Genomic DNA, 19,568 nt, shown 5'->3' with positions numbered 1-19,568 from the left:
AGTGAAGTAATAGTAAACGGGCACATTATACATTTGTTTTAATGTACATACTAGTATATAATAGGATCACCACAGCCTACATAACACATGTAGTATATATCACAGACGACTAAGGTGAGCATTAAAATGTTCAATGAAGGACCACGTGATGTTGTTGCCAAGGCACTCTTTATTTTTTGCTGCTGTCTAGAATGTTAAAGTGTACACTTTCAATATACTAATATGTTCGATCCGTTTTTGCTATTGGAACAGCACAGCAACGCCAATACGGGAATGTGTGAACTTCCAAGTTTTTTTTGTTATATAGTTTTAGTTAACTGCGACGAACTTAATAGTTCATAATATGATAAAGCCACCGGAATTTCCAGGCATCCGACTGTTATCTTCAATCTGGAGTTAGACAAAATCCTTTTCGTTTGATATTGTCTTAAGCAAATTCGGTTTGAGATGTTATAATTTGAATCATTTCGGGAATCCAACGTGTAACACTTTTGGGTCGATAATTTTTCCAGAAAGATTCCTACTGTTTTTTTATCACGAGGTCGAAAGTTTCCAAATGATATCTTTTGAAACGTATGTTTTATCTTTATTATACCTATTGTTGAAAATGTATATCTTACAATATATAGTTTATTTTATATATTACAAACTTGGTTTAACAATTTACCATGTCATGGAGAAGGTGCCCATGCATTGATTTTTAGGTCAACAGAACAAGGTAGCAATTTAAATACGTTAAAGCACATTGCTTGATTTTGGAGGTAATATTGTGAACTGTCTCCCGACTTGTACCAGACTTTTGGTCATCTATCTTCGAGTGGGAGCGACTGGTCTGATATAAATTTTTGAGTTAATATGACATAGTTGCAAGAGCGATGGATTAACTCAAAATACATTCCTGATGTTAACATTTATCCAACTTGTACTGAGTTGGTGTAATAATGCAATAGGTGGAGTAAAACCGTTTGATTTTTAGGTCATTTATAGGTAACAGCATCAAATACTTATCTAATAGGCTTTAATAAGGGCAAAATTTTGGTATCAGATCATTTATATAAATGATATATTCAAATTATGCCAAACTTGGGCTTAATATTATAAGTAAATAGTAAATATGTTTATCTGTTATTTCTTGCTAAATTAAAGGGATATAAGCTGTCAAATTGATGATCACCGTTTTGACTCAAATCCTCATAATTTATTTATAACATTCATAAACGTATATTCAAATTACAGTAAGTATACAACAAACACTAAAGAATACATCGACTCGATACTATATATCAATATTTGTGGGTATATTCGTCTAGACGCAGTCTAACTGACTACCATGAGGACTGTGTGGACATTCGAAGACTACCACCGATATAAACATACACATACAAATAAATAGAAAGCGACCTCGTACAATGGTACTTTTCCGTCTACAAATAATTTTGAATTGCCTTTAAATACTTATTTTATTGCCTATTATCAGCATTTTAATAAGCATATGGAAAGAATTGATTTCCCTGTTTTTGGAATGTAAACAAATCTTTAGATGTTTAAGATAATTCAAGTGCTTTTGATTTTCTATTTAACCCAAAAGACAGTGTTCCTTTTCGACTCTCTACTTCGCTTACATACTTTATCAAAACAAAATTTTCCTATTAAATCAAATGGTTGTTTGAAATTCCAAGTTCAAACTAATCTGTTCAACTCAATTAAAATGTAATGAAAAGGTTAGAGATGCTAGATATGCTTACTGGAAGTGTGATTAGATGATTACAGTTGTATTTTGTATCCTTGATTTCATATATATGAGTACCAATGCGACAACTCTCAATCCAAGTCACAATTAACAAAATTAAACTATTAAAGGTCAACGTACGGTCTTCAATATGGCTCCTTGGCTCACACCGAACAGCAAGTTTTAAAGGGCTCCAAAATGACAAATATAGTCCCTAGTGTTGACAGTGGGTAACTTGCCATTAATTTTTATACCCCTTCCAAATTTATTTCTCCATGTTTAATGCCTCAAATTGCAAGTAGGGGGATGAAATTACACTGTAAAAAAATTTGGGTCCAGAATTTTAAAGGAAAGTAGTGATTTGGTCCAGCTAAAAAAGGTTGAAAATGAGCACTTCGGAAGCTGTCAAAAGATTTCAAGACGCCCTAAACATAAAATTGTCCATATTTTGAGTTAGAGGCGATGAAGTTTTCTATAAATTTGATATAATTTGTCCCAAAAGTAGTACAACACACTGTAAAAGTTTCTTTTTTTTTTATTTTCATTTATGTTCTTAAAGAAATGCACTACGAATTAATTGTGTTCTCGGACCAGATGAACGTTTAGGCGACACAGTTTTTCGACAGGTTGAGCGTATTCCAATGTGAACAAATTGTGCCCATTCAATAGGCCATAATGTTATCAATCACAGTTGATAGTCAAACTCAGTAAATATCCATATTAATTCCATTCAATTAATACAATTTAACGATAAAGTCATTGCCTTACCCGTAATACACACTAACAAGTTAAGCGACACAGTTTTTCGACAGGTTGAGCGTATTCCAATGTGCACAAATTGTGCCCGTTCAGTAGGCCATGATGTTATCAATCACAGTTGATAGGCAAACTCAGTAAATACCCATATTAATTCCTTTCAATTAATACAATTTAACGATACAGTCATTGTATTACACACTAACAAGCAAAATCTAATATACATATTTTACATGTACACCTTGTCTGATTTGTGACTTATAGGTGATAGACTGAAATATATGTACTAGCTAGAACATGGTACTTGTCAATTATATACTTACTAGTACATTGTAATTGTCAATAAAACACTTACTAGTACATTGTAATTGTCAATAATACACTTACTAGTACATTGTAATTGTCATTACATACTTACTAGTACATTCTACTTTCCAATCATAATTTCTAGTTTATTGTACTTGTCAATTATATATATACTTCCTAGTACACTGTACTTGTCAATTATATACTTACTAGTACAATGTAATTGTCAATTATATACTTACTAGTACATTGTAATTGTCAATTATATACTTACTAGTACATTGTAATTGTCAATTATATACTTACAAGTGCATTGTACTTGTCAATTATTTACTTACTAGTACATTGTAATTGGCAGTTATATACTTACTAGTACTTTGTAATTGTCAATAATATACTTTCTAGTACATTGTAATTGTCAATTATATACTTACAAGTACATTGTACTTGTCAATTACTTACTTACTAGTACATTGTAATTGTCAATTATCTACTTACAAGTACATTGAACCACTGAATTGAATGAAACCAAACATAGCATAAATATTCCTTTCCTAATGAGATTGTGGCCAAGTGTTGTTACTTTGTAGCCAAATTTTGTTTTTTTATATGAATGCAAAAACCCAGGTTGTTTCAGGTGAGCTATACAGGCTCTTGAGAGCCTCTAGTTTAAGGATAACATTCTTTGATTTGTTTATATTTAGAAGTTCACTCTTTTTCATTGCTTGCTTCCAGGAATCAATCTGCCGACATATTTATCGTATTCAAAGTGACCTTAGCGTGACCCTCCTCGTAAAACCCCGGTGATCGCAATACGCATGGATCTGTCATTTAAGTAAACTATTATCTGATTGTTCATATTATAAACGTGCTCAATATCCATGCTGCTTTGTTGATTGTTTACTTTAAAGTAACAATCGGTAAACTAGGCTTCAAAACACGACAATTAATTAGCGGCCATATTTTCAATTCATAACAGACAAAGAGAAAAAAAAAATGAAGATCATACGATCAAATCGTGTACAGAAGACTAAGTTTATGATATATGCATGCATTGGTTCAAGAATTGGATAAACATTATTTTTTACCTGTTACTCGTTTCATAGGACTTTAAGTTTAATACACATTTTCAACTATCATTAGGATTGATAACATGAATGTCGCCATTACTCAAAATAGAAAGTTGATAAATTGTTATATAATAATAAATTCATTCAGTAAAATCTTGTCATTGGTCAACTGAAATGAAACATTAACGGTCCTCGCCAATTACGTTTTGGTTCATATTTTGTCCTCACGTTTCAAAGATGAGACCGTTGGATGTAACTTTTTTTTTGGTTATATAAATAATGTAAAACAATTTAATGATTTATAAATTTACTTTATCTTCACATATTCTCTAACTTTAGTTTGCCTCAACCAAATGTTATGAAACTTATACACAGTTCTTACTACCAAAAAAACACAGATCAATTTTGAATTTTGGTTGCGTTAAATCAAATGTTCTTAATTTATGTCCCTTTATACCTATGTAATATACAAGCGGAGGCATGATCTCTGTCCCATAGACACTTTTCCTATTAATTTTATTTAATGATTACCTATAGCAATCTTATAAACAAAAACACATCATTGTGTTAAAACATACTAAATGTTTCCCTCAGAATGCAGGTTCTTGCTCAAAAACACAATTGTGACCTTTATTTTAAAGCAGTAGCATTAGTTGTAGATAATCGGCCAATTGGTCTAACACCCTAATGTTTCTCATACTTAAAGTTGAAAAATGAATAGCATAACTTAAAAAAAGATGTTAGTTTCCCCTACAGTCCCTTTCTCTTCACAGAATTAGTTTCCCCTACAGTCCTTTCTCACAGTGTCAGTTTCCCCTACAGTCACTCTTCACTACAGTGTCAGTTTCCCCTACAGTTACTCTTCATTACAGTGTCAGTTTCCCCTACGGACCCTTTCCCACAAAGTTTCAGTTTCCCCTAAAGTTCCTTTCCATTACAGTGTCAGTTTCCTCTACAGTCTCTTTTCAACAAAGTATCAGTTTCCCCTACATTCCCTTTCACACACAGTCTAAATTACTCTTACTTTTCTGTTCCCGTATTTTGTCAGGTTTTCCTAAAGTCCCGTTTTCACACTGTCAGTTTCCACTACATTCCCTTTCCCGCACAGTGTCAGTTTTCCCATACATTCCCTCTTCATTACAGTGTTAGTTTCCTCTTCATTCCCTCTTCATAACAGTGTCAGTTTCTTCTACATTCCATTTCCTACACAGTTTCAATTTCCCCTACAGACCCTTTCAATCTATACGCAGTGTCAGTTTCCCATAGACAGTCCCTTTCTAGCACTGTCTCAGATACTCCTACTTTTCCAATCCCTCGTATTGATAGTAATCCCACAGTCCGTTTTCCATACAGTGTCAGTTTCCCAATCAGTCCGCTTCCCACACAGTGTCAGTTAACCAAAAAGTCTTGTTTCCACACAGTGCCAGTTTCCCCTACAGTTACTCTTCATTACAGTGTCAGTTTCCCCTACAGACCCTTTCCCACAAAGTTTCAGTTTCCCCTAAAGTTCCTTTCCATTACAGTGTCAGTTTCCTCTACAGTCTCTTTTCAACAAAGTATCAGTTTCCCCTACATTCCCTTTCACACACAGTCTAAATAACTCTTATTTTTCTGTTCCCGTATTTTGTCAGGTTTTCCTAAAGTCCCGTTTTCACACTGTCAGTTTCCACAACATTCCCTTTCCCGCACAGTGTCAGTTTTCCCATACATTCCATCTTCATTACAGTGTTAGTTTCCTCTTCATTCCCTCTTCATAACAGTGTCAGTTTCTTCTACATTCCATTTCCTACACAGTTTCAATTTCCCCTACAGACCTTTCAAACTATACGCAGTGTCAGTTTCCCATAGACAGTCCCTTTCTAGCACTGTCTCAGATACTCCTACTTTTTCAATCCCTCGTATTGATAGTAATCCCACAGTCCGTTTTCCATACAGTGTCAGTTTTCCCATCAGTCCGCTTCCCACACAGTGTCAGTTACCCTAAAAGTCCTGTTTCCACACAGTGCCAGTTTCCCCTACAGTCCGTTTCCCACACAATGTCAGTTTCCCCTATAATTATTTCCCACATGTTGTCAGTTTCCCCTACAGTCCCGTTTCTTTGCAGTGTCAGTTTCCCCTACAGTCCCTATCCCACAGTAACAGTTTCCCCTACTGTTCGTTTCCCACAGTGTCAGTTACCCCGGGGCCCTAAAGTCCCGTTTCCACACAGTGTCAGTTTTCACGTACAGTCCCTTTCCTACACAGTGTTAGTTTCCCCTACAGTTCATTTCCCACATATAGTTCGTTTCCGCTACAGTCCCGTTCCTATGCAGTGTCAGTTTCCCCTACAGTCCCTATCTCACACAGTGTCAGTTACGCCTAGTGTCCCATTCACATAGTTTCTGTAGCCTCCACAGAAACGTCCGCCCGTTACACCTACGTTTCTCATCACAGTATAGAACTAATGCATGAATACGATAATCGGTCACTCATACAGTTTCGTTCCCATCATGTAACTCACAGCTGGTGCATGAATAGGGTCGCCTGAGACCCCTACAACTTTGTTCCCACACAGTTACTCGTAGTAAAGGACATATGCTCGAAAAGCATCATCAGGTGCCTTACGGTTCCGTTCCCGTTCAGTAACTATCAACATAAGACTGATGCATTAATAACATCGTCAGTTACCTGAACAGTTCGTCATATTATTCACATACAGAATATCAGTTATCCCTACTGTTCCGTTCCCATCCCATAACACTCAGATTTCAAGCTCAACAATTGCAATTAATATACACAATACAAGATACTTGATCTGTCAAATAGAGTACCATATGTAGTACATAGTGACACCATTGTCTGTCCAATAGAAATTCTCCCTACGAGACATTGTATGTCCAATGGACTTTTACCCTACATAACATATTTCTTGTGGACGAGTACCCTATAAACCATTGTCTGTCATATAGACTTTTGCCCTACATAAAATATTTCTCATGGACGAGTACCCTATAAACCATTGTCTGTCATATAGACTTTTGCCCTACATAAAATATTTCTCATGGACGAGTACCCTATAAACCATTGTCTGTCATATAGACTTTTGCCCTACATAAAATATTTCTCATGGACGAGTACCCTATAAACCATTGTCTGTCATATAGACTTTTGCCCTACATAAAATATTTCTCATGGACGAGTACCCTATAAACCATTGTCTGTCATATAGACTTTTGCCCTACATAAAATATTTCTCATGGACGAGTACCCTATAAACCATTGTCTTTCATATTGACTTTTACCCTACATGTCATTGAATTCCTTGTGGAAATATACCCTACATACCAAAGTCCCTCCAATGGAATTTTTCCGTACACGCCTTTGTCTGGTAAATGCAAGTTTATCCAACATACCATAGTATATTCAATGGACGTTTATGTAACAATGTTTTAGATTTTAACGAGAGAAATTTATGTATTACTGAAAAATTATTACACCAGGGTTTTCGATATCACAAACTAGTCAGAACATTTCCTAAATTTATCATCGATATGAGGACATCATTCGAAATATAGCTCAACATGCAGACTTCTTATACGTTCAGGTATTACACATCAATTTTTTATGGAAATGTTCTTTATAAAGCACAAAGATGTCAGTATTCACCTCAGAAACTAACAAAACCTTTGAATAGACTTATTAAGAAGAGATATAGTTACGATACTGTTGTCAGGTCATTAAAGATTGCATATGTTGGCGTTAATATTGATTCACTTATAGGGTCTTTGCATCGGAACTAAACACATTTATTCCAAAACAGTTGTTGGCATGACACGGGTTATGTTCTTCTCATATATGTTATGATGGTATGCTACTAAACCCCTAACGGGAAGGATTGTGCCTGATGTTCATTTGATGAAATCATAATCTTTCAGTCCGTTTAATATAAGTCTGGAGCTGGCATGTCAGTTAACTGCTAGTAGTCTGTTGTTATTTATGTATTATTGGCATTTTGTTTCTTTTCTTTGGTTACATCTTCTGACACCATACTAAGACTTCTCTTGAACTGAATTTTAATGTGCGTATTGTTATGCGTTTACTTTTCTACATTGGCTAGAGGTATAGGAGGAAGGTAGAGATCTCACAAACATGTTTAACCCCGCCGCATTTTTGCGCCTGTCCCAAGTCAGGAGCTTCTGGCCTTTGTTAGTCTTGTATTATTTTAATTTTAGTTTCTTGTGTACAATTTGGAAATTAGTAGGGCGTTCATTATCAATGAACTAGTATATATTTGTTTAGGGGCCAGCTGAAGGACGCCTCCGGGTGCGGGAATTTCTCACTACATTGAAGACCTGTTGGTGACCTTCTGCTGTTGATTTTTCTCTGGTTGTTGTCTCTTTGACACATTCCCTATTTCCATTCTCAAATTTTTATTTTTACGTTTGTCCTACATGATATAGCATGCTGTGCATGAGACGTTTATCGAACATAATATAGCTTATCCCATGGAAGTTATCCTACATGCTATTGCCTGTTCCAAGGTAGTTTATCCTACATGTTATTGCCTGTCCCATGGACGTTTATCCTACATGCTATTGCCTGTCCCAAGGTAGTTTATCCTACATGTTATTGCCTGTCCCATGGACGTTCACCCTACATGCTATTGCCTGTCCTATGTAAGTGTATCTTACATGCTATAGCCTGTCCAATGGACGTTTAACATCATGCTATTGCCTGCCCCATGGAAGTTTAACCTACATGCTATAGCCTGTCCCATGGGCATTTCGACTACATGCTATAGCCTGTCCCATGGTCATTTTGCCTACATGCTATAACATGTCCCATGCATTGTTTACTCTTAATACCGGTACTCTAGCCTGTTCCATGGAAGATTCGCTTACATGATATAGACAGTCCCTCGGACGTTAACCCTACATGTTATAATAGCTTGTCCAATAGAAGTTTATTCTACCTGCTATGGCATTTCAATATTTCACTTTTCTTCATGGACGTTTCGCCTACATATTATAGCCTGTCTCTTGGACGTTAACCCTACATGATATACCCTGTTCCATGTAAGTTCACCCACACTCTATTGCCTGTCCCATGGAAGCTATCCCTACATGCTTTAGCCTGTCTAATTGACTTTCACCCTACAGGTATAATCCTGTTCCTTGGAAGTTTCCTCATCATGATATAGCATGTCCCTATGACGTTTATCCTACATGCTAAATCCTGTCCAATGAAATTTTACCTTACATGCCATTGTCCGACCTATGAACGTTAACTCAATATATCATCGTTGGCTCATGGACGTTTACTCTACCTATCATAATCTATCCGCTACGGCGCTATATAATTACCATACATGCTTGAGCCTATCCCATGGACGAATAACTGACACAACATTGGATAATAAACCTTGGACAATACAACCTTAGACAATACTACACTAGACAATACAATATTAGACAAGATAACATTAGACAACAAAACATAAGACAACACAACAAAAGATAAAGCAACATGAGACAATACAACATTGGACAAAACAACATTGGATAACAACGTTAGACAATACACACTTAGACAATACAACATAGGTCAACACAACATAAGACAACACATCAATAGAAAAAGCAACAAGAAACAATACAAGTACATCATAAAACGATACAACATTAGACAATTCAACAATAGATAATACTAGAATAGACAATGCAATATTAGACAAGAAAACATTAGACAATAAAACATTAGAAAAGACAATATAAGACAAGACAACATTATACAAAACAACATTATACAATACATTGTTAGACAACGCAACCTTAATCTAACACATGAAACCATACAATATTATACAATACAACATTAGACAACAAACCATTAGACCATTCAACCTTAGGCAATACAACATTAGTCAATACAACCTTAGATAATACAACGTTAGACAATACAATATTAGACAATACGATAAAAGCCAATACAACATTTCAAAATACAACATTAGACAATACATCATAATATTATATCACGTTAGACAATACAACATTAGACAAGACAAAATTAGACAAGACAATATAAGACAAGACCGTGAAACCGTATAACATACAATACAACATTAGGAAACACACCACGAGACAATACAACATAAGACAATACAACGTAAGACAAAGCAACATCAGGCAATAAACCTTAGACAATACAACATAAGACAATACAATACAATATGAGACCGTACAACATTTCACAATACAACATTATACAATACATCATAATATAATACCACGTTAGACAATACAACATTAGACAAGACAACGTTAGACTATACAACATTAGACAAGACTACTTTAGATAAACCAACATACGAAAATACAAAATATGCCAATACAACATTAGACAAAACAATATTAGACTATAAAAACTTATACAAAACAAATTAGGCAGTACAACATTAGACAATACAACATTATACAATTATACAATACAACATTTAACAATATCACATTAGACAATACAACATTAGACAACTATACAGTACAACATTTAACAATATAACATTAGACAATACAACATTAGACAATACAACATTAGACAACACAACATTAGACAACACAACATTAGACATTATTCAATACACCATTAGACATTGGACAGTTCAATATTAGACATTACATTTATAGACATTACACTTTTATACCATACATCATTAGACAATATTACATGAAACAATACAATTTTTAATAAACAATACAGCAATATCAGACAATACATCATTACACAATACAAAATTAGTCAAAACATCATTAGACAATACAACATATTAAACACATTACAACATAGGACAATATAACATTAGACAACAGAGCATTATACAGTGCAACATTAGACATTTCACTATTAGAAAATAAACCACAAGACAATATACCATTAGAAAATAACGATTAGACAGTACAGCATTATTGGACAATACAACATTATACAATACAACATTAGATAAAACAACATTAGAAAATACAAAATATATGCCAATACAACATAAGACAAAACAATATTAGACAATACAATATAAGACTATACAAACTTATACAAAACAAATTAGGCAGTACAACATTAGACAATACATTATTAGACAAGAACAGATTAGACAATACAACATTATACAATACGACATGAGACAAGATAACATTAGACAATACAACATTAGACAATTATCCAATACAACATTTAACAATATCACATTTAATTTAGACAATACAACATTTAACAATATCACATTTTATTTAGACAATACAACATTTAACAATATCACATTTAATTTAGACAATACAACATGAGACAATACAACATTAGACAATGCAACATTAGACAAAACGACATTAGACAATACAACATTCGACAAAACGACATTAGACAATACAACAGACAACATGGACAATACAACATTAGACAATACTACATTAGACAAAACGACGTTAGACAATACAGCAGACAACATCAACACGAACATCTAACTATCCCTGTAAAAGGAATAAAATCGAAAAGCTACATTTTCGCTGAACTAGTATAAATGACTGTTAGTGGCCAGCTAAAAAACCGCCTCCTGTCACAGAAAGCTCAACATAGGGATAGTGATCCGGCGGCGTCGGCATAAGCTTACTTCTTAAAAGCTTTATATTCTAGAAGGTGGGATCCTGGATGCTTCGTACTTTATATATAGCTGCCTCATGTTACGAAGTTTTCGGCGGTCACATGTCCATTGTCCTTGACCTCATTTCCATGGTTCAGTGACTACATGAAAAAAAAGTTTTGTAATGTTAATTTTGATATGTGCGTACCTTGCAAGGTCCTCGTACCCGTCATACAGTTTTCGCTTGACCTCGACTTCATTTCATGGATCAGTGAACAAGGTTAAGTTTTGCTGGTCAAGTCCAAATCTCAGATACTGTAAGCAATAGATCTAGTATATTCGGTGTGTGGAAGGAATGTACGGTGTACATGTCTAACTGGCAGGTGTCATCTGACCTTGACCTGAATTTCCTGGTTAAGTAGTTATATTTAAGTTTTTGTGCTTTGGTCTGTTTTTCTCATACAGTATGTAATATGTCTACTTTATTTGGTGTAAGGAACGATTGTAAGGTGTACATGCTTAGCTGGCAGGTGTCATCTGACCTCGACCTCGTTTTCATGGTTGAGTGGTCAAAGTTTAGTTTTAGAGTTTTGGCCTGTTTTTATGCCCAATTTATGGGCATTATGTTTTCTGGTCTGTGCGTCAGTCTGTTCGTTCGTCCGTTCGTTCGTTCGTCTGTTCGTCCGTCTATACATTGACTTACTTGACTTAATCCTCTTCGTTCTTTGTGGAACATATAGGGATGCTACAGTCGCTTTCCATCTTACTCTATTTTGGGCTATCCTTTTTGCTTCGGTCCAGGTATATCCATTTTTTTTAGCTACTTGTGCCTTGATCTTCTCCAGCTGTGAAATGGTCTTCCCGGTCTCCGATGTCCTTGGGGATTCAATTATATGCCTGTCTAGTAATGGTAACTTCAGGTTTCCTCAAAGTGTGCCCAATCCATTGCCAAGTTCTCCTCTTGAGCTGTTTAGTTGCTGGTTCCTGGTTGGTTCTTTCCCATATGCATTTGTTACTAATGGTTTCTGGCCACCAACATTTACAAATTTGGCGCATGCATTTGTTTATAAACACCTGGATTTGATGTTGTACCCCTGCTGTAAGTCTCCGGGTCTCTGCACCATAAAAATGACTGATTTAACATTTGTGTTAAAAATACGAATTTTAGTGTTTTCTGTAAATGCTGTTGATTTCCAAACTCGCTCAACATTGAAACGGAAATTATGACGCACCTAAACGCACGAGTAACGTTCACTAAAACCAAAGTTTTTGACGGAAATGCACCGAACTCGAAAGTTGTCTATTGACATTGTTCCTCATTTTCTGGTCTTTACATTCATAATTTTTGTCTTCTTGATGTTGATTTTTAGTCCTGTTTCATGGAGTTCGTTGGTTTTGTCTCTCATGTCTTTCAAACGGTGAGATAACAGAGCCAGATCATCTGCAAAATCTAGGTCTTCTGCCCGTTGTGCAAATTTCCACTGTATACCTCTTGGTGTAGTGTCTAGTGCTTGCTTTGTTACCCAGTCTATAGCTATCAAGAAAAGTGTAGGGGAGAGTAGGCAGCCTTTTTTCACACCAGTATTTTACATGGAAAGGATTGGTGAATGATGATTCATGTATCACCTGTACTGTGAAATCCCCATACAGCGCCTTGATCACATGTTTTGTTGGTATGCCATAATGCCTTAGCAGTTGCCATAGCCCTTCTCTGTTGACACTATCGAATGCCCTTTCAAATTGGACAAAGTTGATGTAGAGGGATGATTGCCTTTCTACCGATTGTTAAATGATGGTACGGAGTGTTGATATTTGGTCAGTGCAGCTTCTGTTTGATCTGAAACCTGTTTGTTCGTCTCTCAGTACCTGATTAATTGCATCTTTAATTCGGCTGAGTATAATTCTGCACAATATTTTACTAGCCACTGATAGAAGTGTTATGCCTCTCCAATTCTCACATAGCCCTAAATCACCTTTCTTTGTCAGCTTCACTAACAAACCCTTTAACCATTCTGTTGGTATCTTTTCTTCCTGCCAGATCTTATTCAGGAGTTTGTACATGTATTTTATTATGTCATTGCCTCCAGAAAACTTTAGGTGGTATTTCATCTACTGTGTATGCCTTCAGATTTTTCATTTTTGACTGATATGATGGCCTTTTATCTTCATATTTTTTTATGTTATCTATTTTAATTTTCAATTCTACCACAGCTGACTCTACTATTACTGGTTGGTCTGGTTCTGGTCTATTAAGGACATTGACAAAGTATTCATTCCATCTTTCCAGCAAATTCTGCTTCAGTTGCTAGATCATTTACATATTCTCTTTTGTCTTTCCTACAATATTTTTTCACTTCTTTGTTGAGGAGCTGGTGTTTGTTTTGTGCCTCTTGTTTCTGAGCCCTTGTTCTTGCATTGTTTACCTTTTCCTTCATTTTCCTTCTCTCTTCTAATTTATCCCATGTTCCATGTGACATCCAATCTTTCTTTTTGTTAGTTTTTCTACCAAATACATCTTCACACACTTCCTTGATAATATCTTTTCTCACTTCCACTTCGTTATGTATTTCCAATCTGGCCCATCTTTAAGTACTTAAATCGGTTTCTGAGCTCAATTTGGAATTGATCTTTGAGATGTAGGTCTTTGAGCTTCTCCACATTATACTTATTACGTTTTTGTTTCACTTTGGTCCCTTTTGCTAGTTTTATTTTTACTTTGGCTATGATAAGATGGTGGTCTGAGCTGATATCTGCTCCTCTCATAACTCTAACGTCTTGTAGTGAGCTTCTCCATCTCTGACTTATGATGTTGTCAATCTGATTTTTTGTTTCTCCATCAGGTGATTTCCATGTCTCCTTGTGTATGTTCTTATGTGGAAATAAACTGTTTGCTCTCTGTTATTGTTCTCTTTTCTATTTGGATTCCTAGAGTATATTACTAGTATATTAGGATCTCATCGCATGTTACCAGTGTCAAAATTCCATTTTGCCTCAAGTTATGCCAAGTATGTTTATATCACAATTTCTCATCTCATTTGCTATTTGAGCACATTTTCCGCATTCATACATTGTGCATACATTTCTTTGCGCAACTTTAGTGACTTTTTCGGGCGAAAACAGTGGTATCGGTTTATTAGACGTCATTTTCTGCATCGCATGGCGGTCAGTTGCATTAAAAACAACTTCTGCTCCAACCCGAGAAGGGCAATCATGTTTGTCGACTGTATTAGTTTCTGTAATCAGCTCTTTTTTTACAGGGCAAGGTGATAAGCCTGGGCCAGTGATTTATTAATCAAGGTTTCCTTCCTCTAGATGAGCTGCTTATCGAAGGTTATCTTCGTATAGTCTGTTTCTTTGAAATTAGAAGCAATAGGTCAACTAAATTTAGTGTATTGAATGACTGTAAGGTGTACATGAATTTCTTGTTTGGTTTATATAACCTTGACCTCATATTCTTGGATCATGCTTAGTTTATGTGACAGTTGTAGTAAAGCTTTATATTCAGGACTATCGACGTAATATCAATGATTAGTAAAGAAGGCGAGACATTTCAGCGTGTGCACTCTTGTTTGGCTTTTGGCACTTTCCCATTTCCCATTCTCTATTTTATATACAGTTTCTACTATATAAGATGCCATTATATCACTGTCTCATTGACGTTTATCTTATATATAATAGTCTGTCTCACATACGTTTATCTTATATATAATCATGAACTTTTCGTCAGTGTCTGATTCATGAAAATTAAGGGAACCATTTTAGTTAATGCGTGCAGAACAACCAAAAACGTTGATACAATATTAATGTAACATACTATCATATACTGCAGTAAATTCTTTTTTAAAGCGTATACATATATCAAATATATATCATGATAATTTTATAATAATAGGTTATTGATTTTCTTTTAAACAAATGTTGATTGATTTTGGTGTTGTATATACATTTGTACATCCCATATACGTGTTACATTTATGCAGATGTACAACATGGTTTGTGAGATGTTGAGATTGACATGTAACTAGTACCAGTAGGGAAGCCCGAGGAGGTCAGATACGGTGGATAATTTTAAATACATGTATCGAGATGACGTCAACTTTATACTTTTCCAAATCAGTTGACGGTAAGCGATACGAAGACATCAACTTTCTCCGTTCTAATGAAGTAATCAATACATTCACCCGTAAAATTAGGTATGCAGATGGATTGATGTATTAATACACAGGAGAATGACATACGTCGTATGTCCGAAACTGATACATGTATCAAAACAGGATATAAGCTGATCACTTCAATATTTATTTTCAAAAAATCATATGTTGGAGAAAATATCATGGTAATAGAGAAAATATTCTACAGAAATTATAATTGGACTAGATTGGATAATCAGGAAAAGAGGACAATTTCATCAATTATTCAAAAGCCGGCAATAAATTAAGAAACGTCAGCAAGCTTCATAATATACAGACAATTTTGATATGAAACACAGCTATGTGCAGTGCGATGTAAAAAAAAATCAAATTGTTAATATTTTTTTCAATTTTCATTTCAGAACTAACACCTCTCAAAATGACGGTTTGAATTGCCTTTCGAACAAACTAAAGCAGAACATTTGTTACCAAGATTTATTAATATAAATTCTTTTTTACACAGATTACAAGACAAAGATTTAAACTCATTATGGCAACTAAAAACAAATATTTGATATTATATTGACGTTATATTTCTTTCTTTTGCAGCTGCTCCGCCTTTATCGAATTGCGGCATTGCTCCAGGGAGTAGTAGAAGATCTTTTCGTTCACAGTCACATGTTGCCTTTTCTACAGTTTCTAAGAAAAGTGACCCGGGTGATAGCATTTCAAAATCTCGATCACAAAAAAGTTTTGACAATCATGGATTTTCACAAGATGGGACAAGCGTTTCATCCAGTCTCACTCGTACTGAAAATTCAAAAGATAATGAAGGTGCCGGTAACACAAATTACAAAAGCGAATACAAAGAAGATCTGAAGATGAATCATAACCTTAGAAGAAGCACTGGAAAAGATAAGAAGGAAGAAAAGATAAACTATCCGGACGTTGTTGATTCGGCTAGAAAAAGTGAAAAAAATAGACCAACTAAAAACTATGACGAGGACGATTTTAGAAATACAAAAAGTCGTAGTGATTCGGTAAGAAGATCCGAAAAAGAAAAATCGAGACACAGAAGTGATTCAATGAAGAGAGGTGACTTTAGGGAACGGTCTGAATCGGCAGGGAGAGATAAAGAACGAGGTATTTCTAGACTACACAAACATCGAAACGATAACGACTATAGTTCGGATGAAAGAGACCGTGAAAGATATAATGAACGCGATCAAAGACCACAAAAGCATGAGAGAAATCAAACTGATAGACACCAAAAGTATCGCCAGAGTGACAAACATAAAACAGAAAGTGTTAACACTGATGACAGTGGTACTACTTATATTTCATCTGTGTCAGATCGTTATCACGAAAGAAACAATCGACGAACTGATAAACAGGAAAATCGTCGATACCCAAACGATCGAAAATATCGCGATGATCGACAAAACGAACATCGACATTGTGACGAACGATATGATGATCGTAGATACGGTGATGACCGTAATTATCGGGATCGATACTCAGAAAAATCATCTAGTCAAAGACAAGGTCGTTCAGATATGCAAAGCAGAAAAAATCATGACCTTGAAGAACGGGAGTTTGAGAGAAGACGTTCTCGGCGCGAGGAATCTGGTAGGCAGCGAAGTCATTCTTCATCTCATCAGGGAAAATATTCTGATCATGATAGATACAGGGATAGAGACCAGAGAAGTCATTTTGAAGACGAACGGAACTCGGGGTTAAGACGACGAGAAAGTTCAAGGTCACAAAGTGGTCGACATAGGAGTAGATCATCATATAGATAGTCTCATTTTATTTAGGTCTTGACTTTTTTAATATATTTGATTTTTTGTCGAGCCTGCGACATTTGTCGCAGAAAGCTCGATATAGGGATAGTGATCCGGCAGCGGCGGCGGTGTTAGCTCACTTCTTAATAGCTTTATATTTTAGAAGCGGGAGACCTGGATGATTCATACTTTGTATATGGATGCCTCATGTTACGAAGTTTCCGTCAGTCACATGTCCAATGTCCTTGACCTCATATTCATGGTTCATTGATAACTTGAAAAAAAGTTAAGATTTTTTGTAATGTTAAATTCTCTCTTATTATAAGTAATAGGATAACTATATTTGGTATGTGCATACCATGCAATGCCCTCTTGCCCGTCAGACAGTTTTCACTTGACCTCGACCTCATTTCATGGATCAGTGAACAAGGTTAAGTTTTGGTGGTCAAGTCCATATCTCAGATACTATAAGCAATAGGTCTAGTATATTCGGTGTATGGAAGCACTGTAAGGTGTACATGTCCAACTTGCAGGTGTCATCTGACCTTGACCTTATTTTCATGGTTCAGTGGTTATAGTTAAGTTTTTGTGTTTTGGTCCGTTTTTCTTATACTGTTTGCAATGGGTCTTCTATATTTTGTGTATGGAATGGTTGTAAGGTGTACAGGTCTACCTGGCAGGTGTCATATGACCTTGACCTCATTTTCATGGTTCAGTGGTCAAAGTTAAGTTTTTGAGTTTTGGCCTTTTTTTCTAATACTATATGCAATAGGTCAACTGTATTTGGTGTATGGAAATATTTCATGATCTACATGTCAGTCGCGCAGGTTTCATTTGACCTTGACCTAATTTTTTACGGTTTATTGCTCAGTGTTAAGCTTTTGTGTTTTGGTCTGTTTTTCTTAAACTATAAGCAATAAGTCAATTTTATTTGTTATGTATGGAAGAATTGATAGCTGTACATGCCTACCTGGCATGGTTAATCTGATCTTGACCTCATTTTCATGGTTCAAAGGTCAATGTTTAGTTTTCTTGGTTTATGTTAAGTTTATGTGACAGTTGTAATAAAGCTTTATTATTTGGACTATCAACATAATATCAATGATTAGTAAAGAAGGCGAGATATTTCAGTGTGTGCACTCTTGTTTACAACCAATCAAATTCCAGCAATACAACTTTTTAAATTTCATTACATTTTATCTGCCTCTCAATAAAGGTTTGTCAGATTCTTCTTTACCACTTTAATGGGAAGTAATTCTTTTCTCTATATAATGTAGGTTTATTTTATATACATATATATTCGAGATGAAATGATTCACTTCGAGTTCGTAAAATATGACACATATAAGTACGAGTAAAATTTCTTGACTTCCCTTTATAATGATATTTCTGAAATTATATTTTCTTCCTCGATTTATTGCCTGTTTAAGTACTCAAATGTGTTCCAATATCGTTTGGTTCAACTTTAAAAGATGAATAGCAACACATCGTAAAGTTTAAAGTTTAGACAAAGGTTGTTATTTATAAATAGTAAAACTATTTTAATATGTACATACATCATAAATCATCATTGTGCTTTTTGTATATCCAATGTAAAAATAATATTGTTTAAGCTTTGTAGAAATAAATATGTATAAAATATTGAAAAGAAAAGTCAAATCAATCTGGTCAAATCACCTTATCCGGAACAATAATGGTGTCAGACCACCAATTACTCCCTTTGTTTTAGAATGTAGAAAACATCCCTACCCTGACACAAAGTAATGCTTTTGATGTCATTGTTAATACTTAAACTAAACAAAAAATCTGCAGAAATGAAAATTTTGATGAACGAGAATTTCTCGCTGCATTGGAGACAAATAAGTGGCTGTCGGCTGTTTGGACGGTTTGTTGTCTCTTTGACACATTCCCCATTTCGATTCTCATTTTATTAGACCATTTTGAGCCAAATTTTATCGTCTATGAGTTTGCATTAACAAGTCAGGATTAATGCGATTTATAGTATACAAATTTAAGATTTCCAGAAAACCAGGGGTTATTTTGGTAGTATCTGAGTGTGTTTTTAAGGTCAGATTATTCTTTGTAGACTTGAAATGTAGAAAGGTGACACACGTACAATTCAGGATATACCCGGTTTCTATAAGTTAAACTTGAGGTAAAATATTTAGAAAGCTGTGAAAA

General features: G+C 35.0%; 1 protein-coding gene across 2 annotated transcripts in view; it reads left to right on the top strand.

The window, feature by feature from the left end:
• LOC134721000 (filaggrin-like) overlaps positions 1-19,065 on the top strand; it is a 40,367-nt gene extending 21,302 nt beyond the window's left edge. The window contains exon 5 of one of the 2 annotated variants that reach the window (XM_063583649.1): positions 16,213-19,065. In XM_063583649.1, the coding sequence (XP_063439719.1) occupies positions 16,213-17,405 (1,193 nt within the window). In that variant the 3' untranslated portion in view covers positions 17,406-19,065. The remainder of the gene's footprint in view (positions 1-16,212) is intronic. The other variant, XM_063583640.1, reaches the window with a different exon arrangement.
• Positions 19,066-19,568: the final 503 nt, after the last annotated feature.

This window comes from Mytilus trossulus, chromosome 1 (genome assembly GCF_036588685.1).
Source record: "Mytilus trossulus isolate FHL-02 chromosome 1, PNRI_Mtr1.1.1.hap1, whole genome shotgun sequence".
Taxonomy (NCBI): domain Eukaryota; kingdom Metazoa; phylum Mollusca; class Bivalvia; order Mytilida; family Mytilidae; genus Mytilus; species Mytilus trossulus.
The sequence above is the reverse complement of the archived record's forward strand: the minus strand, read 5'-3'. Positions and strand labels throughout refer to the sequence as shown.